This window comes from Lipophrys pholis (genome assembly GCF_963383615.2).
Source record: "Lipophrys pholis genome assembly, chromosome: 14".
Classification (NCBI taxonomy): Eukaryota; Metazoa; Chordata; class Actinopteri; order Blenniiformes; family Blenniidae; genus Lipophrys; species Lipophrys pholis.
Window position 1 is genome coordinate 25085007 of NC_137633.1, and position 16787 is coordinate 25101793.

The 16787-nt window shown below is 44.5% G+C and overlaps 1 protein-coding gene across 1 annotated transcript in view; it reads right to left on the reverse strand.

Annotated features, from left to right (window-relative positions):
* Nucleotides 1-4800: 4800 nt before the first annotated feature.
* LOC308119737 (contactin-associated protein-like 5) overlaps nt 4801-16787 on the reverse strand; it is a gene marked incomplete at its 3' end in the record, with an annotated part of 169874 nt that continues 157887 nt past the window's right edge. The window contains exons 21-23 of the mRNA XM_080479887.1: nt 15744-15831; nt 10424-10627; nt 4801-4982 (exon numbers count right to left, since the gene is read on the reverse strand). Coding sequence (XP_080336013.1) covers nt 4801-4982; nt 10424-10627; nt 15744-15831 — 474 coding nt within the window. The remainder of the gene's footprint in view (nt 4983-10423; nt 10628-15743; nt 15832-16787) is intronic.

Sequence of the window (16787 nt, forward strand, 5' to 3'; positions counted from 1 at the left end):
TGCGTGCGTGTGTGTGTGCGTGCGTGCGTGGGTGTGTGCGTGTGAGCAGCCAGGGGCGATGAGGAAAGCTGCCCTGAGGAGGCGGGGCTTAGTAGCGATGTCACCAATCACTGATTAACACCAGAGTGTCTGACATGAAATGAAACCAATCAGCGTCGTCTCATGTCCGGGGCTTGGGGTGCCTTTTAAACGGCCGGTTGCCAGACCTGCTTGGTGATTGGCTAACATTCAGTTCTTCTTTCTTCTGGCGTGTTTCTATGAGATGTTGAGGTGTTATAATAATGAGGGGTGATCATGAAAAGCCCCACCTAAGACATTTATCACCAGCCGCCACTGAAGTTATTATCTCGTTCGCACACGCAATTCTTTCTCTATGTCCACTCTGGGGCTCCGGGACTAAAAGAAGACAGACGTGAAAAACCAGTAATAGAGCGACGAGGAGACTTAATGTCTTCATCCGAGGTTCAGGTCAGACGAGATGGAGCGACCCGGACCAAACCACTGGTACAGTCTGTCTCCTGGTTCCTGGATCCTGCCGGCGCTACGTTGGTGGAACCAGTGACGTGGTGACATGGTTCTCTCTGGCTCCCTGACCATGGAAACACAGCTGCTCATTAAGAACCGGCCCTGAACTAGCACCAGGTTCTTTTTGGGTGGGAAAGCCCTCTGTGTTTTCTGCTTCTTCCACATTGACGGGGACTAAAACTCCAGGATGTTCAGGATTCTTTGGAGATCTGAGTCTTCATCGCCGACTCACTGGATCTGACGTTTGATCGATTGTGTGACGGATGGAAACCTGCATGGTTATGGTGCCTCAAACCTTTGAGCAGTGTGAATCTGAGGGTTGTGGTGGACATGATTATTCCAGAGCTAGACCTCTTGCAGTGGTTTTTGCATTTCCTCAGAGATCAGCTGTTGAGTTGGACTGTGGAGGTCTGATGCTACAGAAGAAGAGGTGCAGTGACACACGCTGTGATGCCTTCAGTTTGAAAAGACTGAGCAGAGAAGGTATAGAGATGCTGCTGCCGAGCCAGCTGGAGCTCAGTCTGAACCTGAAGCTGAAACACGGTTACCATGGCTACTGCCACAATGATCCACAATCCAGGTGTGATCCGATGAAACCCTCACAAGCTTCACTGGCGAGGATGAGCACACGGTTAGGTCACAATGTTAGAATCCACCATGCAAATGCAACAAAATAAAACACAGAAATGCCAACTGAGTTGACAATCTGTCCCTCCTACATCCGCCAGAGTCTCTCAGAATCCTCAGACATGGAGGTCTGCAATCTCTGTGACCAAAGGGACCTTTTGACCGACGTCCCATCAGATAAACTTCTTCTGGAGCTTAACGTGTTTGGACTCCAGAAGAAAGAGAACACGGCCTAGAAAGTTGTAGATCCACTTTTGCTATATGAACAAAAACTGTCCAACACATTGCAGGTGTTGCATTGAAGATGTTTCATGAGGATAATTTAAAACAAAGTCAAAGTGGCTGCAGTCACACGGCGGGGCTGTGGTTCGCCCTGCCGCCTCAGCAAGAATGTCCTGCCTTCAAAACATGCCAGGCCTTTTTGTGTGGAGTTCGCATGATCTCAACATGTGTGTGTCCTACCCTGTCCATGTCGACCCGTCCTCAACTGTCCTCACCTGTCCATGTGGACATGTCCTCAAGTGTTCTCACCTGTCCAGGTGGACCTGTTCTCAATTGTCCTCAACTGACCAAAGAAACCCAACTCACCTGTCCTCAACAGGTGAGCACTATTTTTTGTGGTATGGTTTTTCAAATATAATCTGCAGTGCACATGATTAAAAACAAGATTGAAATATTAAGAAGGGCTGTAGAGTCACAACAGAGGAGCTGCAGAGTCAATAGAAGATCTGTCGAGTCACTACAGAGAAGCCATATGGTCAATAGAAGATCCGTAGAGTCACTACAGAGGAGCTAGAGAGTCAATAGAACATCTGTAGCACCACTACAGAGGAGCTGTAGAGTCAATAGAAGATCTGTAGAGTCACTAGAGAAAATGTAGAGTCACTACAGAGGAGCTGTAGTGTCAAGAGAAGATCCATAGTCACTACAGAGAAGCTGTAGAGTCACTACAGAGGAGCCATACATTCAATAGAAGATCTGTAGAGTCACTACAGAGGAGTTGTAGAGTCAATAGAAGATCTGTAGAGTCACTAGAGAATATGTAGAGTCACTACAGAGTCACATGAGAGAAGCTGTAGATCTACTGCAAAGCAGCTGTAGAATTTCTACAGAGGAGCTGGAGTCACTACAGAGTCGCTTTAGAGTCACTACAGATGGGCTGTAGAGTCACTACACAGGGCCTGTACAGTTACTACAGAGGGGCTGTAGAGTCACTTCAGAGAGGCTGAGGACCCTTTGGAGAAGGGTTGTAGAGTCACATGTGCAGGTTGCAGGCCTGCAGGAAGCCGAACTCTGAGTCTGGATGTGCGGCTTTCTTGGCAAAGGAGCGTTTATCATTTCATCATTTCTACTCTCAGTTTTTTACAGGATTTTAAAGTCACACATGATGGCTCTGTTGCATAAATGGATCAATCATCATCATCATCATCATCATCATCATCACAGAGTCCAAACAGCCTCCTCTGAATGTGTTCTGACCTGCAATCAGACCAAACCCAACAGCTCTGTCTTAAGCCGTGGTTCCACCGCAGTCCGCGTAGCGGGAGGGTACAGTACAGCAAAGTGCATGCAGGACCAACTCTGTCGTTTGGTTCCACCATAGAGAGTACGGTTACAATGTAGGCGGAGTTGTGAGTGATGCAGGGACGTGTCGAGCAAAGAACGCAGAATCAGCCGGCAACTCCAGAGCCGCAAGTTGTTCTCTGTGACACAGTACAGACTTTCTCCTTGTGAACAGCAGCATCTAACTCCTGCTGAAGCCCCTCCTCCTGCTGCTGAGAGGAGGAGCTTCGACTGAAGCCCCGCCCCTCCTGTTACTGAGAGGAGGAGCTCCGGCTGAAGCCCCGCCCCTCTTGCTACTGAGAGGAGGAGCTCCGGCTGAAGCTCCGCCTCCTGTTACTGAGAGGAGGAGCTCCGGCTGAAGCCCCGCCCCTCTTGCTACTGAGAGGAGGAGCTCCGGCTGAAGCTCCGCCTCCTGTTACTGAGAGGAGCATCTGCACCTCATTGAAAGACCGCGATGTTGTGTCGCGTGCCGACGTTTCAACAAACCAGTTCACAAAACAACCAGTGAGCAACGCGGCGGATGTAAACAACAATGGAGGGTTTACAGTTGATGAAATATTTCAATATTGAGGGTAAGTCCAGAGTGACGATGGTCACTGACCAATCAGCAGACCATCCACAACTTTTTTGTTTGGACCACGAAAACCTGTCCTGCCCCGTCCTACCCCGTCCTGCTCCGTCCTGCCCCGTCCTACCCCGTCCTGCCCCATCCTGCTCCGTCCTGCCCCGTCCTGCCCCGTCCTGGCACGAAAAGTGTGGTGGGACTACTTTATTAAGCACTGCAGTCTTTCTCTGTGAATGGGAGGAATGCAAAAACACTGCAAGAAGATCCATATACATACAATAAGAAAACCCTCTTCATGACCCTGTGGGGCATTGGTACAAAACAGAAACTTTTCACTCATTCCCTCATGGTCAAATATCTGATGCTGCCAGGCTATGGGGCAGTCACATTTCTCCTATCTTCTTTCTTGTAATGTGGGCTGACAAATAACAAGCTCCTGCATATGAAAGTAGGATCCTGAGGTGCCAATCACTCAAAACAAAAGAAAAATGTTCTAAAATGTTGAAAGGAAAAACTTGAAGACAAATTAGGCACTCGTACAGTAGGCAGTATTGGCCCCCTGTTTCTTCTCCCAATCAATACCACAATGTTCACCACCACATGAGAAAAAACAAAGACGGCAGCAAAAGTGCGCATATCTTACAGGCCAGGCCTACTTCTCTGGATTTCCAAGTATCTTTACGTATATTCTACAACGAAATGCAGAAATCTTCAGCATTTGGAGTTATTAAGAAAATGTTGTGAACAATCAGGAGGTGCAGCAGGTTGAGATCCTCCCCTCATTCTCAGTGGTAGATCTGCATTGTCAAACCGTGGTGCGAAGCCCGGATTCTGTTGTGATGTTCTCTGGTGGTCCCAGTGTCCCAGTGACTCTGGGACCAGGAAATCAGCAACAGGAACTCAACAGCCTCATGTAGGAGAGGTTTGTGGCTGCAGTGGGTTTCTTCTTCACATAGTCCCACATAGCGCTGCCAAAGTCCTTTGTGAAGTCAGCTTCAGTCCTAAATCTTGTAGATCAAGTGCTTTATCATCCCACTCACATGATGTCCATCCGAAACTTGTAAAAAGACAATTTACTTCCTGTCATCTCAAGTAGCCCCGAATCATGGAAACTGGACACTGCTCTGGTATGGCCTTCTTCATACAAAATTTGAAGTTCTGCTTCACCTGGTCAGTAGTAATCCTTGCATTATCAGTCACAAGTAATCCCCATGTAGCCAGAAGTAATCCTCATGTAGTCAGAAGTAATCCTCTTGTAGTTAGAAGCAATCCCCATGTAGCCAGAAGTAATCATCAGGTAGTCTGAAGTAATCCTCTTGTAGGTAGAAACAATCCTCTTGTAGTTAAAAGTAATCCTCTTGTAGTTAGAAGCAATCCACTTGTTGTCAGAAGTAATCCCCGTGTAGTCTGAAGTTCAAGTCCACCTTCAAACTCAGAAGTCATCCATGAAGTCACAAAGTTGGTCACGGTTCTCAGTCTGAATGGTCTCAGGTGGTCCCTCTCCTCCCCCCTCCCCCTGGTCAGATGTAGTACTCCTTCATGTTGTCCCTGAGGGAGTTATGGAGGTGCAGCTCTGTCCTGTTGCTCTGCCTCTGGTGCTCCTTCATGCTGTCGTCGCTCCTCTGAGCTCTCCGTCGGTACAGCAGGCGGATCAGCACAGCCAGGATGAAGACCATGATGAAGACTGCAGCTGTCACCACACCTGTGGAACACCACAGAGGATTCATAGGGATAGTCATATTTACAATCAGATGTGCACATGCAGAAGAAAACATTTGGGAGAATTCAGAGCTGTATTAAAATATCTGCTCCTATTATTTTGACAACCCCTGCTTTAATACGATGGTGCGTACACCAGTGTTTAGCATCACTCTAATGTTGAACTGTTGAATGAATGATCAAAAAGGCTAGATTATTTTATTATGCACTATGGCACATATCAGACCACTTATATGGCAAAGGTTAAATCTTGTGTTTGGCAAACTTGTAGTAAAATCACATTTTACTCATCTCAACAGAGTATATGCAAGCCTTGAATACTGACTGTTCTCGGTAAAGAGAGCACCAAGTAGGTCCAAGGTACCAAACCAACGTCAGCCCGCTGGACGAACAGGACACAGTCTGGACTACTTCTCTTTTCTGTTTTCCTTTTTTTGGCGATTCTGGAGACGTGAGCCTGCGCCCCCCCCCCCCCCCCCCCCCCCTTTTACCTTTTACAAACGAGACAGATATTTTGGTAATTAGCTATTTCCAGTTTATCTGGTGGTGCCCCACTTTATTATTAATGGGTAATAATGGCATGAAGACTAATTCTTCTGCAGTGGAAGTCAGCGAGAACTCCCTCATTTAAACGTTGGGTCAGGGAGGTGCTTACCATGATCCCACTGGAGAAATTAACATATAGCCATAGCAAACAAAAATACAAATTCATTCAAGCCTGGACTCCCCTTATAGAACGTATTGAGAATGTACCGCTCACTTAACAACACTAATAACACAATGACATCACATGGAAGACCAGCTGGATTTGGTTGGCTGATTATGAGGGTTACGCCTTCCGCTTTGTCTGAAACCATCATTTTGGTTCTTTGCCCAGTGCACTGTGATGTGTGAGGCCTCTCTGAGTCTATACGTGAGTACCTCCAGTGTGACCTTGAACATGCAGATGTACAAATTTGATTTGAGTGGAAGACATGTTTTTTTCTTTTTACGTTTTTTTCATTTGTTTTTCCCTCTTGCCTTGGGGTGGGGTGGGTGGGTTTCTATTTGCTAATGTGTTCATGTTTGTGTGTTAATGCAAAACAATAAATAAAGTTCTTAAACATAGTGAATATAAGCATTAACACCGTAATGCCTTTCTTATGTTTGTGTTTGATATGTATTTATCTGGTGCTGGTTCAGCTCATCACATTTTAAAAGTCAGTGTGGCCCCACAGTCAATCGATATGCCCACCCTGCTCTAGAGACGATTGATCCTCTAGAGACTATTGATCCCTTAGAGACGATTGATCCTCTAGAGACTATTGATCCCTTAGAGACGATTGATCCTCTAGAGACTATTTATTATCTAGAGATGATTGATCCTCTGGAGAAGACTGATTTTCTAGAGACTATTGATCCCTTAGAGACGATTGATCCTCTAGAGACTATTGATCCCTTAGAGACGATTGATCCTCTAGAGACGATTGATCCTCTAGAGACTATTGATCCTCTGGAGATGATTGATCCTCTGGAGACGATTGATCCTCTAGAGACAATTGATCCTCTAGAGACTATTGATCCTCTAGAAACGATTGATCCTCTGGAGACTATTGATCCTCTAGAGACGATTGATCCTCTAGAGACGATTGATCCTCTAGAGACTATTGATCCTCTGGAGACTATTGATCCCTTAGAGACGATTGATCCTCTAGAGACGATTGATCCTCTAGAGACTATTGATCCTCTGGAGATGATTGATCCTCTGGAGACGATTGATCCTCTAGAGACGATTGATCCTCTAGAGACTATTGATCCTCTAGAGATGATTGATCCTCTGGAGACGATTGATCCTCTAGAGACTATTGATCCCTTAGAGACGATTGATCCTCTAGAGACGGTTGATCCTCTAGATACTATTGATCCTCTGGAGATGATTGATCCTCTGGAGATGATTGATCCTCTAGAGATGATTGATCCTCTAGAGACTATTGATCCTCTAGAAACGATTGATCCTCTGGAGACTATTGATCCTCTAGAGACGATTGATCCTCTAGAGACTATTGATCCTCTAGAGACTATTGATCCTCTGGAGATGATTGATCCTCTGGAGACGATTGATCCTCTAGAGACTATTGATCCTCTGGAGATGATTGATCCTCTGGAGACGATTGATCCTCTGGAGACGATTGATCCTCTGGAGACTATTGATCCTCTGGAGATGATTGATCCTCTGGAGATTATTGCTCCTCTAGAGACGATAGAGACGGTTGATCCTCTAGAGACTATTGATCCTCTAGAAACGATTGATCCTCTGGAGACTATTGATCCTCTAGAGATGATTGATCCTCTAGAGACTATTGATCTTGAGGAGACTATTGATCATGTAGGTACTGTGTCTGTTCTAATTTTATTTAAGGCAATTGCTCACAATAATCAACAGGAGGAGCAGGAGGAGTAAAAGCAGGAGGAGCAGGAGGAGGAGAGAGGAAAAGGAGGAAGAGGAGAAAGAGGAAGTGGAGAAGGAGAAGCATCCATCTAGAAGTTTAATCTCACTCTCAGTCCCACAATTAAAATCCTTATGAAATCATCTGAACCTCATGAACTCAGGAGTCTTCTCAAGACTCTGGTCCACAGGCCTTTGAGGTCCCAGCCTTCATCCAGGTGTGTGAAGAAGTTCCAGGTCAATATCCTTCCTTTATTTGTAAAATCCTAGAAGATCTTTGTGCTGTCAGATTTGAATGACTTACCAGCGAAGTGAGCTGATGACATCGTAGGTCTTATCAACAGATTTGTGGAGGAAAACGAATGTCTGGGTAAAGTTGTGGCTCAGTGTTTTGATGGTGCAGCAGTCATGTTTCCTGGATTAAATGCAGGCTTTATTCATACACTGCTATGCACATCGGCTCAATTCAGTACTGACTCAGGGCCTCAGAGCTTAAAGAATGCAAGAAGAGGTCCAGCAGCGCAAGATCCTCGGGCACAATACCACCAACTCCATGACAGGAATCTGGACAATATTGTTTGCCACAGGCCAGATTCCAGGACCACAGAAAAATGAAGGATGTCACCCTCTTCGACCCGCAGAAGTTTCAGGAGTACCCCCAAAAAAATCCCTCACGCAGCCTTCTCCAGGTTCCTGCTTTGGTCGCAGTTCTGGTCCTGTTAGATCTCAGAACTGGTACTTCTACCACTACCCTGCAAAATGTCTCCTCCTCAGAGTCTGGTTCTTCAGGTTTTTTTTTTTCCCCTATTTCCTCTATTTTCTCAGGTGGAATTGTTGGGTTTTGACCCTGTGGCAGAGAGGTGAGGCAGCCCCACCTGATAGGAATCAGGCGTGGCTGCCTCACCTCTCTGCCCATTAAAGGAGGAGCCGCCCGGACACTCGGCGTGACAGGAGGGAGAGAGCACACAGACTCACAGGAGAGAGCCTGAAAGGGGCAGTGGTGTCTTCTGTGTGTGTGTGTGTGTGTGTGTGTGTGTGTGTGTGTGTGTGTGTGTGTGTTTTGAGTCGAGTCTGCGGGTTTTCATTTAATAAAAGAATGGACTTTGGAACGCTTGACTCTGTGGGGGAACCCGCCGGTGGCATGCTCTACTGCATACCCCCCCCCCCCCCCCCCCCCCCCCCCCCCCCCCCACCACCACCACCAACACACACACACACACACACACACACACACACACACACACACACACACACACACACACACACACACACACACACACACACACACACACACTTCTCCCTTGATTCCACATGTGCATTAATGTGGATTAATCGCTGAGCAGAATAAATAATGAGCTGAAAACAACAATTAAAAAAGTGTCTCAATTTCAGGAAACAGTAGCCTCAGAAGAAGAAAACAGACCTGCTATAACAGCCACATGGTTTCTTGGTTCATCACCCGGATGCTTCTTCTCTTTATTTTTTGCTGCAGCTTGATCTGTGGAAGGACAGAGAGACAATCACCTGGATAAAATGAATGAACAGGCTTCCCCTGATGGCCTTCTGCACTACTGTACTAGGATCACCATTGCAACAACACATCATCAGTAGGGTAAAACTAACCTGGGTCACAACGGTCTAAAACCAGCCCAAGTTCCCTAAAAGTGGGTGAACAATCAAACGCTTGGTAAAGTCTGCTTCACAGTGATAGGAAGAGCTGATATCCAAGGATCAGTCTCATCACATCCTCACAAATGATTACAATCAGTGGAATAATTCAGTGAAGAGCTGAGCATCAGCCACAACACACTGGTCTCTGCAGAGGTTGCTTAAAATGTGGTGATGACTGAGGTACATTTAATAAACTTAATAAATTGGCAGATCAATAACAGACAGTCTGTAAAATGTCTCCGACACATTATTAGTTGGTCCTCCTGCCTTTCAAACCCTGCATCACATGGACTAAATTTGAATCAACAGCGGTTGAAAATGTAAAACTACATTGAATTTGTCTTACTTAATTAAGCTTTTCAATGTCAAAGCAAATTATCCTGGCTTGACTTAATTGGGTTATTCTAATAATAAGAGTCTCCTGGGATTTACAGAGTAATTTGTGATTTGGGGAACTGGGAAAAATGCTGTGAACTATTGGATTATTTGTTTTGATCTGAGCAGATTTATTTTGCCCTGATTATATTAGAGTTTGGAGGTGAAATCTCACAAACGCACGGATTAATCTGAATGTGGGAGATATGTGTGCCGTGTGGCACTCTGACATCTGACTGAAACCCAGCGAACACAAGGTGGAGCTTCTTAAAATCATCAGGATTCAGATCTGATTCTGTGTTTCTTCCAGCAATCTGCAGACAACCCAGGAAAATAACCACGAACGCAGTCAGTCAGGAGCGAGACTGACTTTCATTTCACTTAAAGCTCCCTGTAACCGTGTGATGCTAGAATGAGCCACAAGCCCCGACGTCTTCGTCCTCGACTTCTTTATTGATCAGAGGTGATGATTCGTTTTGTCTTTCTTTTCTTCGAGTGCCGCCAAGGTTTTCCTTTTTTTTTTCTGTTGTTTTTCTGTTCAATTTAAGTTCAGACTTCATGTTTAGTTCATATCCTTCTGTGCTGTTTAATCTGTGAATAAGTTACAAAAAAAACCACCCCAAACTGTTTATTGTCTTAAGGTCACCTTGAGGGATGTGGTTTTTTTTGTTCACAGTTGTCACTTTCACTTGTCATAAATCCTGTTCGCCTGTGGCTCTGGGGCCGAGGAGGAGAATTTCCTCTTGTTTTTCTGTCCTGTGGGTGCTGAACACCTTTTTAAAAGCTGAAAAGTTTCGCTGCTGCGTGAAAGCGCTGCTTTGTGGGCGTCTGACAGACAGAAGTCTTGCGTGATGGACAGCAGAATCTGCTTTAAACACACTTACATGAGACTGTGACATAATCAAGTGACTGACTGCAGCTCGACATGGAAACTTGTTGAAGGATCCGCTCACCTCGTAGGTTGTGTGACGTGATAGAGTCTGCCAGCGCCCCGCAGTTGGACTGCACCAGCGGACCGCGGACGGTGACCAGCGAGCTGCCTCTATTGAGCAGCGCTGCTTTCAGAGGAGCGACGTGATTGAACTGCACCGAGGACAGGCAGCCCACGAAGCCCTTGGACCCGGCCTGGACCACCTCCTCCTCAAAGCTGTCTCTCTCTGCAGGGGAACCAAAGGCACGGGGATGTGCACTCGAATACATCATAAATCTTTAGAACGGCACAACAACAAGCCCCCAGCAGAGCTTCTTCAACATATACCACCACACATTTGGCTCATTTCAAACAGCTGCTTCAACAATAAACATATTTATTTACAGGCAGAAGAGCACGCAAAAAAAAAAACCCACACCTGTTCACATGCAAGCCTTTTCTGCAGGAGACAGTGGATTGCTGACACTCAATAATCCTGCATGTCCTCACTTCAAACGCTGCATTTCCTGTTTCATTCACTGAAAGCAGCGAACTGCAGCCGCTGCTCTTTAACACATATTTTGGATAGAAAACCCTCCGAAAATCTGCTGTTCCACTAATCATTTGGTGTAAAGCAGTTTCTTAATGTGATTTAAATCTCAGCTCCTTGGAGTGTATTTATTCATCACCCCCCCCCCCCCCCCCAATCACCCCCCCCCCCCCCCCCCCCCCCCAAACCCCCAAACACACACAGCGCTGCATGTGTGTGTTGGGATCAGGATCCTTAATCTCAGATTGCGATTGATTTTTCCATCCAGCACCGCAGCAGAGTAAATGGGGTTGTGCCAGTGTGCCGGCGCTCACGCGTTGTTGTTTGTTGCCCGCGGCTCTTTATCCAGCAACTCAACGCTTCTACTCATGTCATTTTCTCCTTGCAACGTTTTCAACTCATCCTGCCACGTCTGCGTCTGTGAGTGCGGCAGCAGAGTGCAGGGAAACAAAGCTGTGGGGCTTTTCACACACGTCAACATGTCTGGATTTCATTGTTTTCAAGGAACTCTACTTTACACAGAGTATAGTAATATATTGTGATTGCATTATAAATTTGACAATGTAATAACTGAAAAATACACGTCCGAGCAGCTTTGGGCCGAATCTGCCGACACAAAGCAGCGGTGCTGCTTCTCAGTGAAGCAGAAGGGAAAATGGCCCATTTCACCATTAAATAGTCTGAATCCTGAGCGGGTATTATTCTCAAGATGTTATATTAGAAAGACATTTTATTCAATTTGAATTTTTAGAAATGATCAATATTTCACAAATTACACTTATTTATTGGTCCATTAATACTTGAAGAGAAACATTCTTTATGTTATCATTTTATTATTATTTTATTCCAGAAGCCATTTTTATCTCCATGAAACTCCTTCAAACATTCAACCAAAACATCTAATTTATTTTCATCGCCTGAATCAATTGAAACCACTAAAAGTGTAATATTGATTAAGCTTCTACTATCCTCAAAACGTTCATGACTTACAACTGATCATTGTAAATGATTCTAACTTCAGTCGACCTGCATCAGAGTAGCTGACAAGGGTGAAACTGAAGGAGCCATGACCATAACATTATTCTTCACTAAATACCTGAACCTAAACTCTGATGGGAGTTTTGGGGGATTCTGGACTCTCTAGATTATTCACAACAATTTTTTTTAGTTTTGTCTCTGGTCTATTCTTCACAGGGAGCAAAAAAGTTTGTCCCAAGGAAAGACGAGACAAACTGATTCCTAGAGCATCATTCAGACAATTCAGAGCTTTACTAAGAAATAAAAGATACACATTAAAACAAAACCATTCAGGGTCTTTATCGGAACCATCTTCCAATTATGAAACACATTAAACAATGGGATTAAAAAATAACATAAAAAGGAGAATAAATAAACTGAACGCTTTATGAGGGGAAGTCAAACCTATTTTTTTCCATCCCGTTCAAACCCAAACAAACTTCCAAGCCTCTTGACATATTTTTTTGCAGAGTGAAAATAAAAGGGAATGAGAGTTGATCTGCAGTATCCCACTCACACCTTTTGGTTTCCTACAAAGCAGTGGCGGCTGGTCAATGGAGGGTGCCGGGGCACTGCCACCCTGGTGGAAGCAAGAGGAATGTTTTATATATATATATATATATATATATATATATATATATATATATATATATATATATATATATATATATATATATATATATATATAGTAATAAGCTATAATACTGTCTAAATTTGTTTATGCCAACAAACTGACAATGGGCCATGAACTGTATTTGCTTCATTTTCTACAGAAATTCTTCAATAAAAGAGAGGATTTCTTGATTTCTCCCTCTAGTAGTGTGTGTGTGTGTGTGTGTGTGTGTGTGTGTGTGTGTGTGTGTGTGTGTGTGTGTGTGTGTGCGTGCGTGAGTGTGTGAGCAGCCTGGGGCGCTGAGGAAAGCCGTCCTGAGGAGGCGGGGCTTAGTATTGATCTCACCAATGACTGATTAACACCGTGTGACCGACAGAAACTTAAACTAATCAGCGTCATTTCATGTCCATTACCGGAGCTGCTCTGTGATTGGCTAAAAGTCAGTTCTGGTTTGTTCTCTCCGTTTCTACTAGACGTTGAGATAAAGACAACACGCGGCCCGTCTCTGATCATTAACTCTGTCACGTCTCTTCTAAAGAAGAAATCTGGCTGAAAAGCACAGGCGCCGCCGTGGGGTGGGGGTGGGGGTGGGGTTGGTTGGTGGTGAGTGGGGGTGGCTCTTGTGGGTGCTGTCGTTCCCCCGAGGGATAGCCAAAGTACCCCCATAGGACCCCCAAGAAATGTGATTTATTTTTTTTAAAGTAGTTTATTTAGATTTTTTTTTTTATGTGTGAAGATTATAATTTGTTGTCTGGTTAATTAATAAACACACCAATAAAACATGTATCTGTGTATTTAATATTTGAACTGAAAAGCAGTTTTAGCAGTCACAAGATGGTGGCTTCGTCCCGAGCCCCCCACGATGTCGGAGTGGATAGACATAGTGAATGAGATTTATGTAATGGAATCTGTAACATTTTCAATCCGCCTTAAAAAGTCTACTTTTGTTAAACTATGGACCAAATGGGTCAGTTCCATCCAGTCCTTACGACCGGAGTTTATTGAGGTTACTTGTATTTAGAAAGTAACATTTCTCACTCCCTTTGGTTTTGGTGTAGGATTGGCATCTGTTTTTTATTTTTATTCTTTCTACGATCAACTGTGCACACTGTTTCTCTCCCTACTTGTTCTGAGTTTGTTTTTTGTTTGTTTGTTTTGTTTTTGTTTCTGTTTTGTTTTGTTTTGTTTTCTCTTTCTTTTGTAAAAAAGAAAAAAAAAAAAGGAAAAAGAAAAGTGGATAATGTGATGACTTGTCTTATTGCAACCTGTTGTACTTCACCACTTTTTGAAAATAAAGAATTAAAAAAAGAAAAGAAAAAAAAAGCAGTGTGATTTGATTCAGCCAATCGGCACAGTGAAGCATTATTCTATGAACTTACTACTTCCTGTTGTTGAGAACAATTTATGCCTGGAGACTGGTAACTTACTTATACTAATGAAACATGGAGCGCTTTAAGCCCAAAACAAAGGTGAGTAAATCATTGATGCCTTCGCTCTAAACCACAACAACCGACATGTCGTATTATTATGACGTCTCATGGTGAGGAAGGATTATTGTCTATTTGGTGGTTTAGATCTGAACTCTACTCCTGGTTATTTCTATGCAGTGGGTATTAATCTGTCATTAGATCAGTGAAGTGAATATGTTTCTCTCAGTGGAGGTTGTGGTGACTGGCAGCAGGAGGTGGTGTCGTTGTGTTTGAGGCCCAAATGAAAAGCTGCAGTGTGTTTTGCTTCCTGCTGCTGTCGAGGCTCCATCAGTGACCTTCTGCCGTTAAAGTTTACATTCAGTGAGTTGAAGTGGCGGCTGGTGAACCTGTAAATCTGGTTCACTTTGGATAAATATCTGGAGTCTCGTGTCGCATAATATTGTTTTAGACAGTGGAGCTTTTCCATTATGTGTGCGACTGTTACGTGTACGGTGTGGTGCACACATATGGTCGGCGTTCCAGGAGGAATTAACTAAAGATCCCCAACAGCACCGTCAAAAAGATGGAGCTCCCAAAGCACCAGCAAAGAAAAGTCTCTTGCACCGCCACTGCTGAAAAGCTGCAGGCTCAAATTTCCCCCATCATAGCAATTTTTAAATTCACACAAACAGAAACGTGTCCAGGTTTGTTCATGTTTATAAATGTTTAGATATTCTCCTATTTATTAATGACTGAAAAGAATGCATTTAACTTTATAACTCTTTTTTTAAGGTTTCTTTCAAAGTATTAAATTACTTTGAAAGATGAATTGATGTGCTGTGTGAAAATATACCCGACATACCTTTTGGTTTTCCCATAAACTCAGACTAACTGTCATTTCCAGTAAACCAGCAACAAAACATTCCTTTTCTAAAAGGAACTAATGAAGCTTCTGCTTGTATTTGTTTCCATGTATGTTAATAAAAGTGTCTCTGTTCACTAACTGTTTAAAAGAAGTAGAATGTTTCATCACTGGAGGCGCTCTCAATCTAAAAAAAAAAGGCCAGATTGTTGTAATGCAGTTTATAAACGCACTGTATTTAAATGACGTGAACGGTCGGCTGAAATGGAATAACAGTAAAGAGCCAACCGAAGAAATGTCTGAGCAGCAGCCAGTCTGACGTGGAGCTGCCTCAACAGGAGTTTTTCTATCCACAGCTGGGACTCAGGTAAGAAACTCCCCAACCTGGCCGTTACAAACAGAAGGTTATTTTAGAGATAGATCCGCCTCCTGCCATCACACTGGCATTCATGTTTTTATTCTTCAGTCGGCGAGAAGTGAGAACTCAGTCCGCACTCTGCTTCACACTGAAAACGTCTCTTCCATAATATAGAAATGACCAGGTCAAAGAAGTAACTGAGTATCCCCGGTGTTTTCTGAACCTCGGTGGCCAAAACACACCAGGTAATAATTAACGACCAAATCCGGTGTGATTCAGCCTGAATATCGATGTTTACAGATCAGCGAGTGTCGCCGTCTGATGAGTGAGAATAAACGGAGCTTTGCTGTTTTCAGGTTCCTTTCCTTCAATACATGGGGGGCGTGGGGAGGCATGTGGGCCGAACGGGAGGAAGATATCCGCCGTTACTGACGTATAACGTCCACGTCCGTGAAGCGAGGCTCCCCGTGAAGGCTCGCCGATGAACAGAGAGGAAATGACACATGCCGTCTGTCTTCTCGGGGGGGGAAGCTTAACTTAATGAGAGGACTTACTGATGACTTTGCCCAATGTCAAGGATCTGATTAGGATCAGCTCAGCATCAGATGACAGCGTGTACTTTCTGTGGATGTCCTGGTCGATCTGGTGGAGTGGAAAGTAATCAGAGAGAAAGCTGGTTACAAGAAATCCAAGCCCCGGCGGCAGCACACGGACCAACACCACAGACTGTGTTCTCCACCGCTTCACACAAACCACTATCAGCCCACAATTAGCTTTAAGTGCTCCACTTCCGCACCCGCACGCTGACTCAGATATTGGGTGGGATAAGAAACACTGAGTGGAAGAAGCAGAACTCGGCATCGATCTGCAGGTTATTCTAGACGCTCTCCATCATTGTTACGATCACATCGTCGCTGGATGAGCAGACCCCTGCCTCATGCTGTGAAACAGTCATCATTCACAAAGGAGTGATTTCACCAACATTTCCTTCACGTAAATTGTTTGTTTTCCATTCTGCTAATTTGTGACTTTTTCCCACCATAAGTACATTTCGATAATCGGAGCTTCTAAATGATTCACCACAGCACTGAAGACAGAGAAGAAATCGTGACTTCAAACGGGACCAGACTCACTTTACTGACATCAAAAATCACTTCTGCGGGTTTTCTGCTGTGGTTAGGATCATATCCTGCTTTACACTGTGTGAGTGAGGTGATGATGATTTACACTAGGTGAAGGTAACGAGTGCAAGTACAAATGTGATGTAATACCAGATGTGCTGACAGTGAATAACTCCTGTTGGAGTTGTAGAGTCATGTGAAGGGGAAGTTAAAGCTTCCTGCCACATTTATTGTTCTGACCTCTGACCCAGAGCTCTTTAACAGGGACCCTTCTGATGGTCAGTTAAGGGTCAATTCAATCCATTTCTAAGTACAGCCTGGACTGGATCCTCTGGTGGACCGGACTGGACCCTGTGGTGGACCGGACTGGACCCTGTGGTGGACCGGACTGGGCTCCCTGGTGGACCGGACTGGATCCTCTGGTGGACCGGACTGGACCCTCTGGTGGTGAAGGACTGGACCCTCTGCTGGACCGGA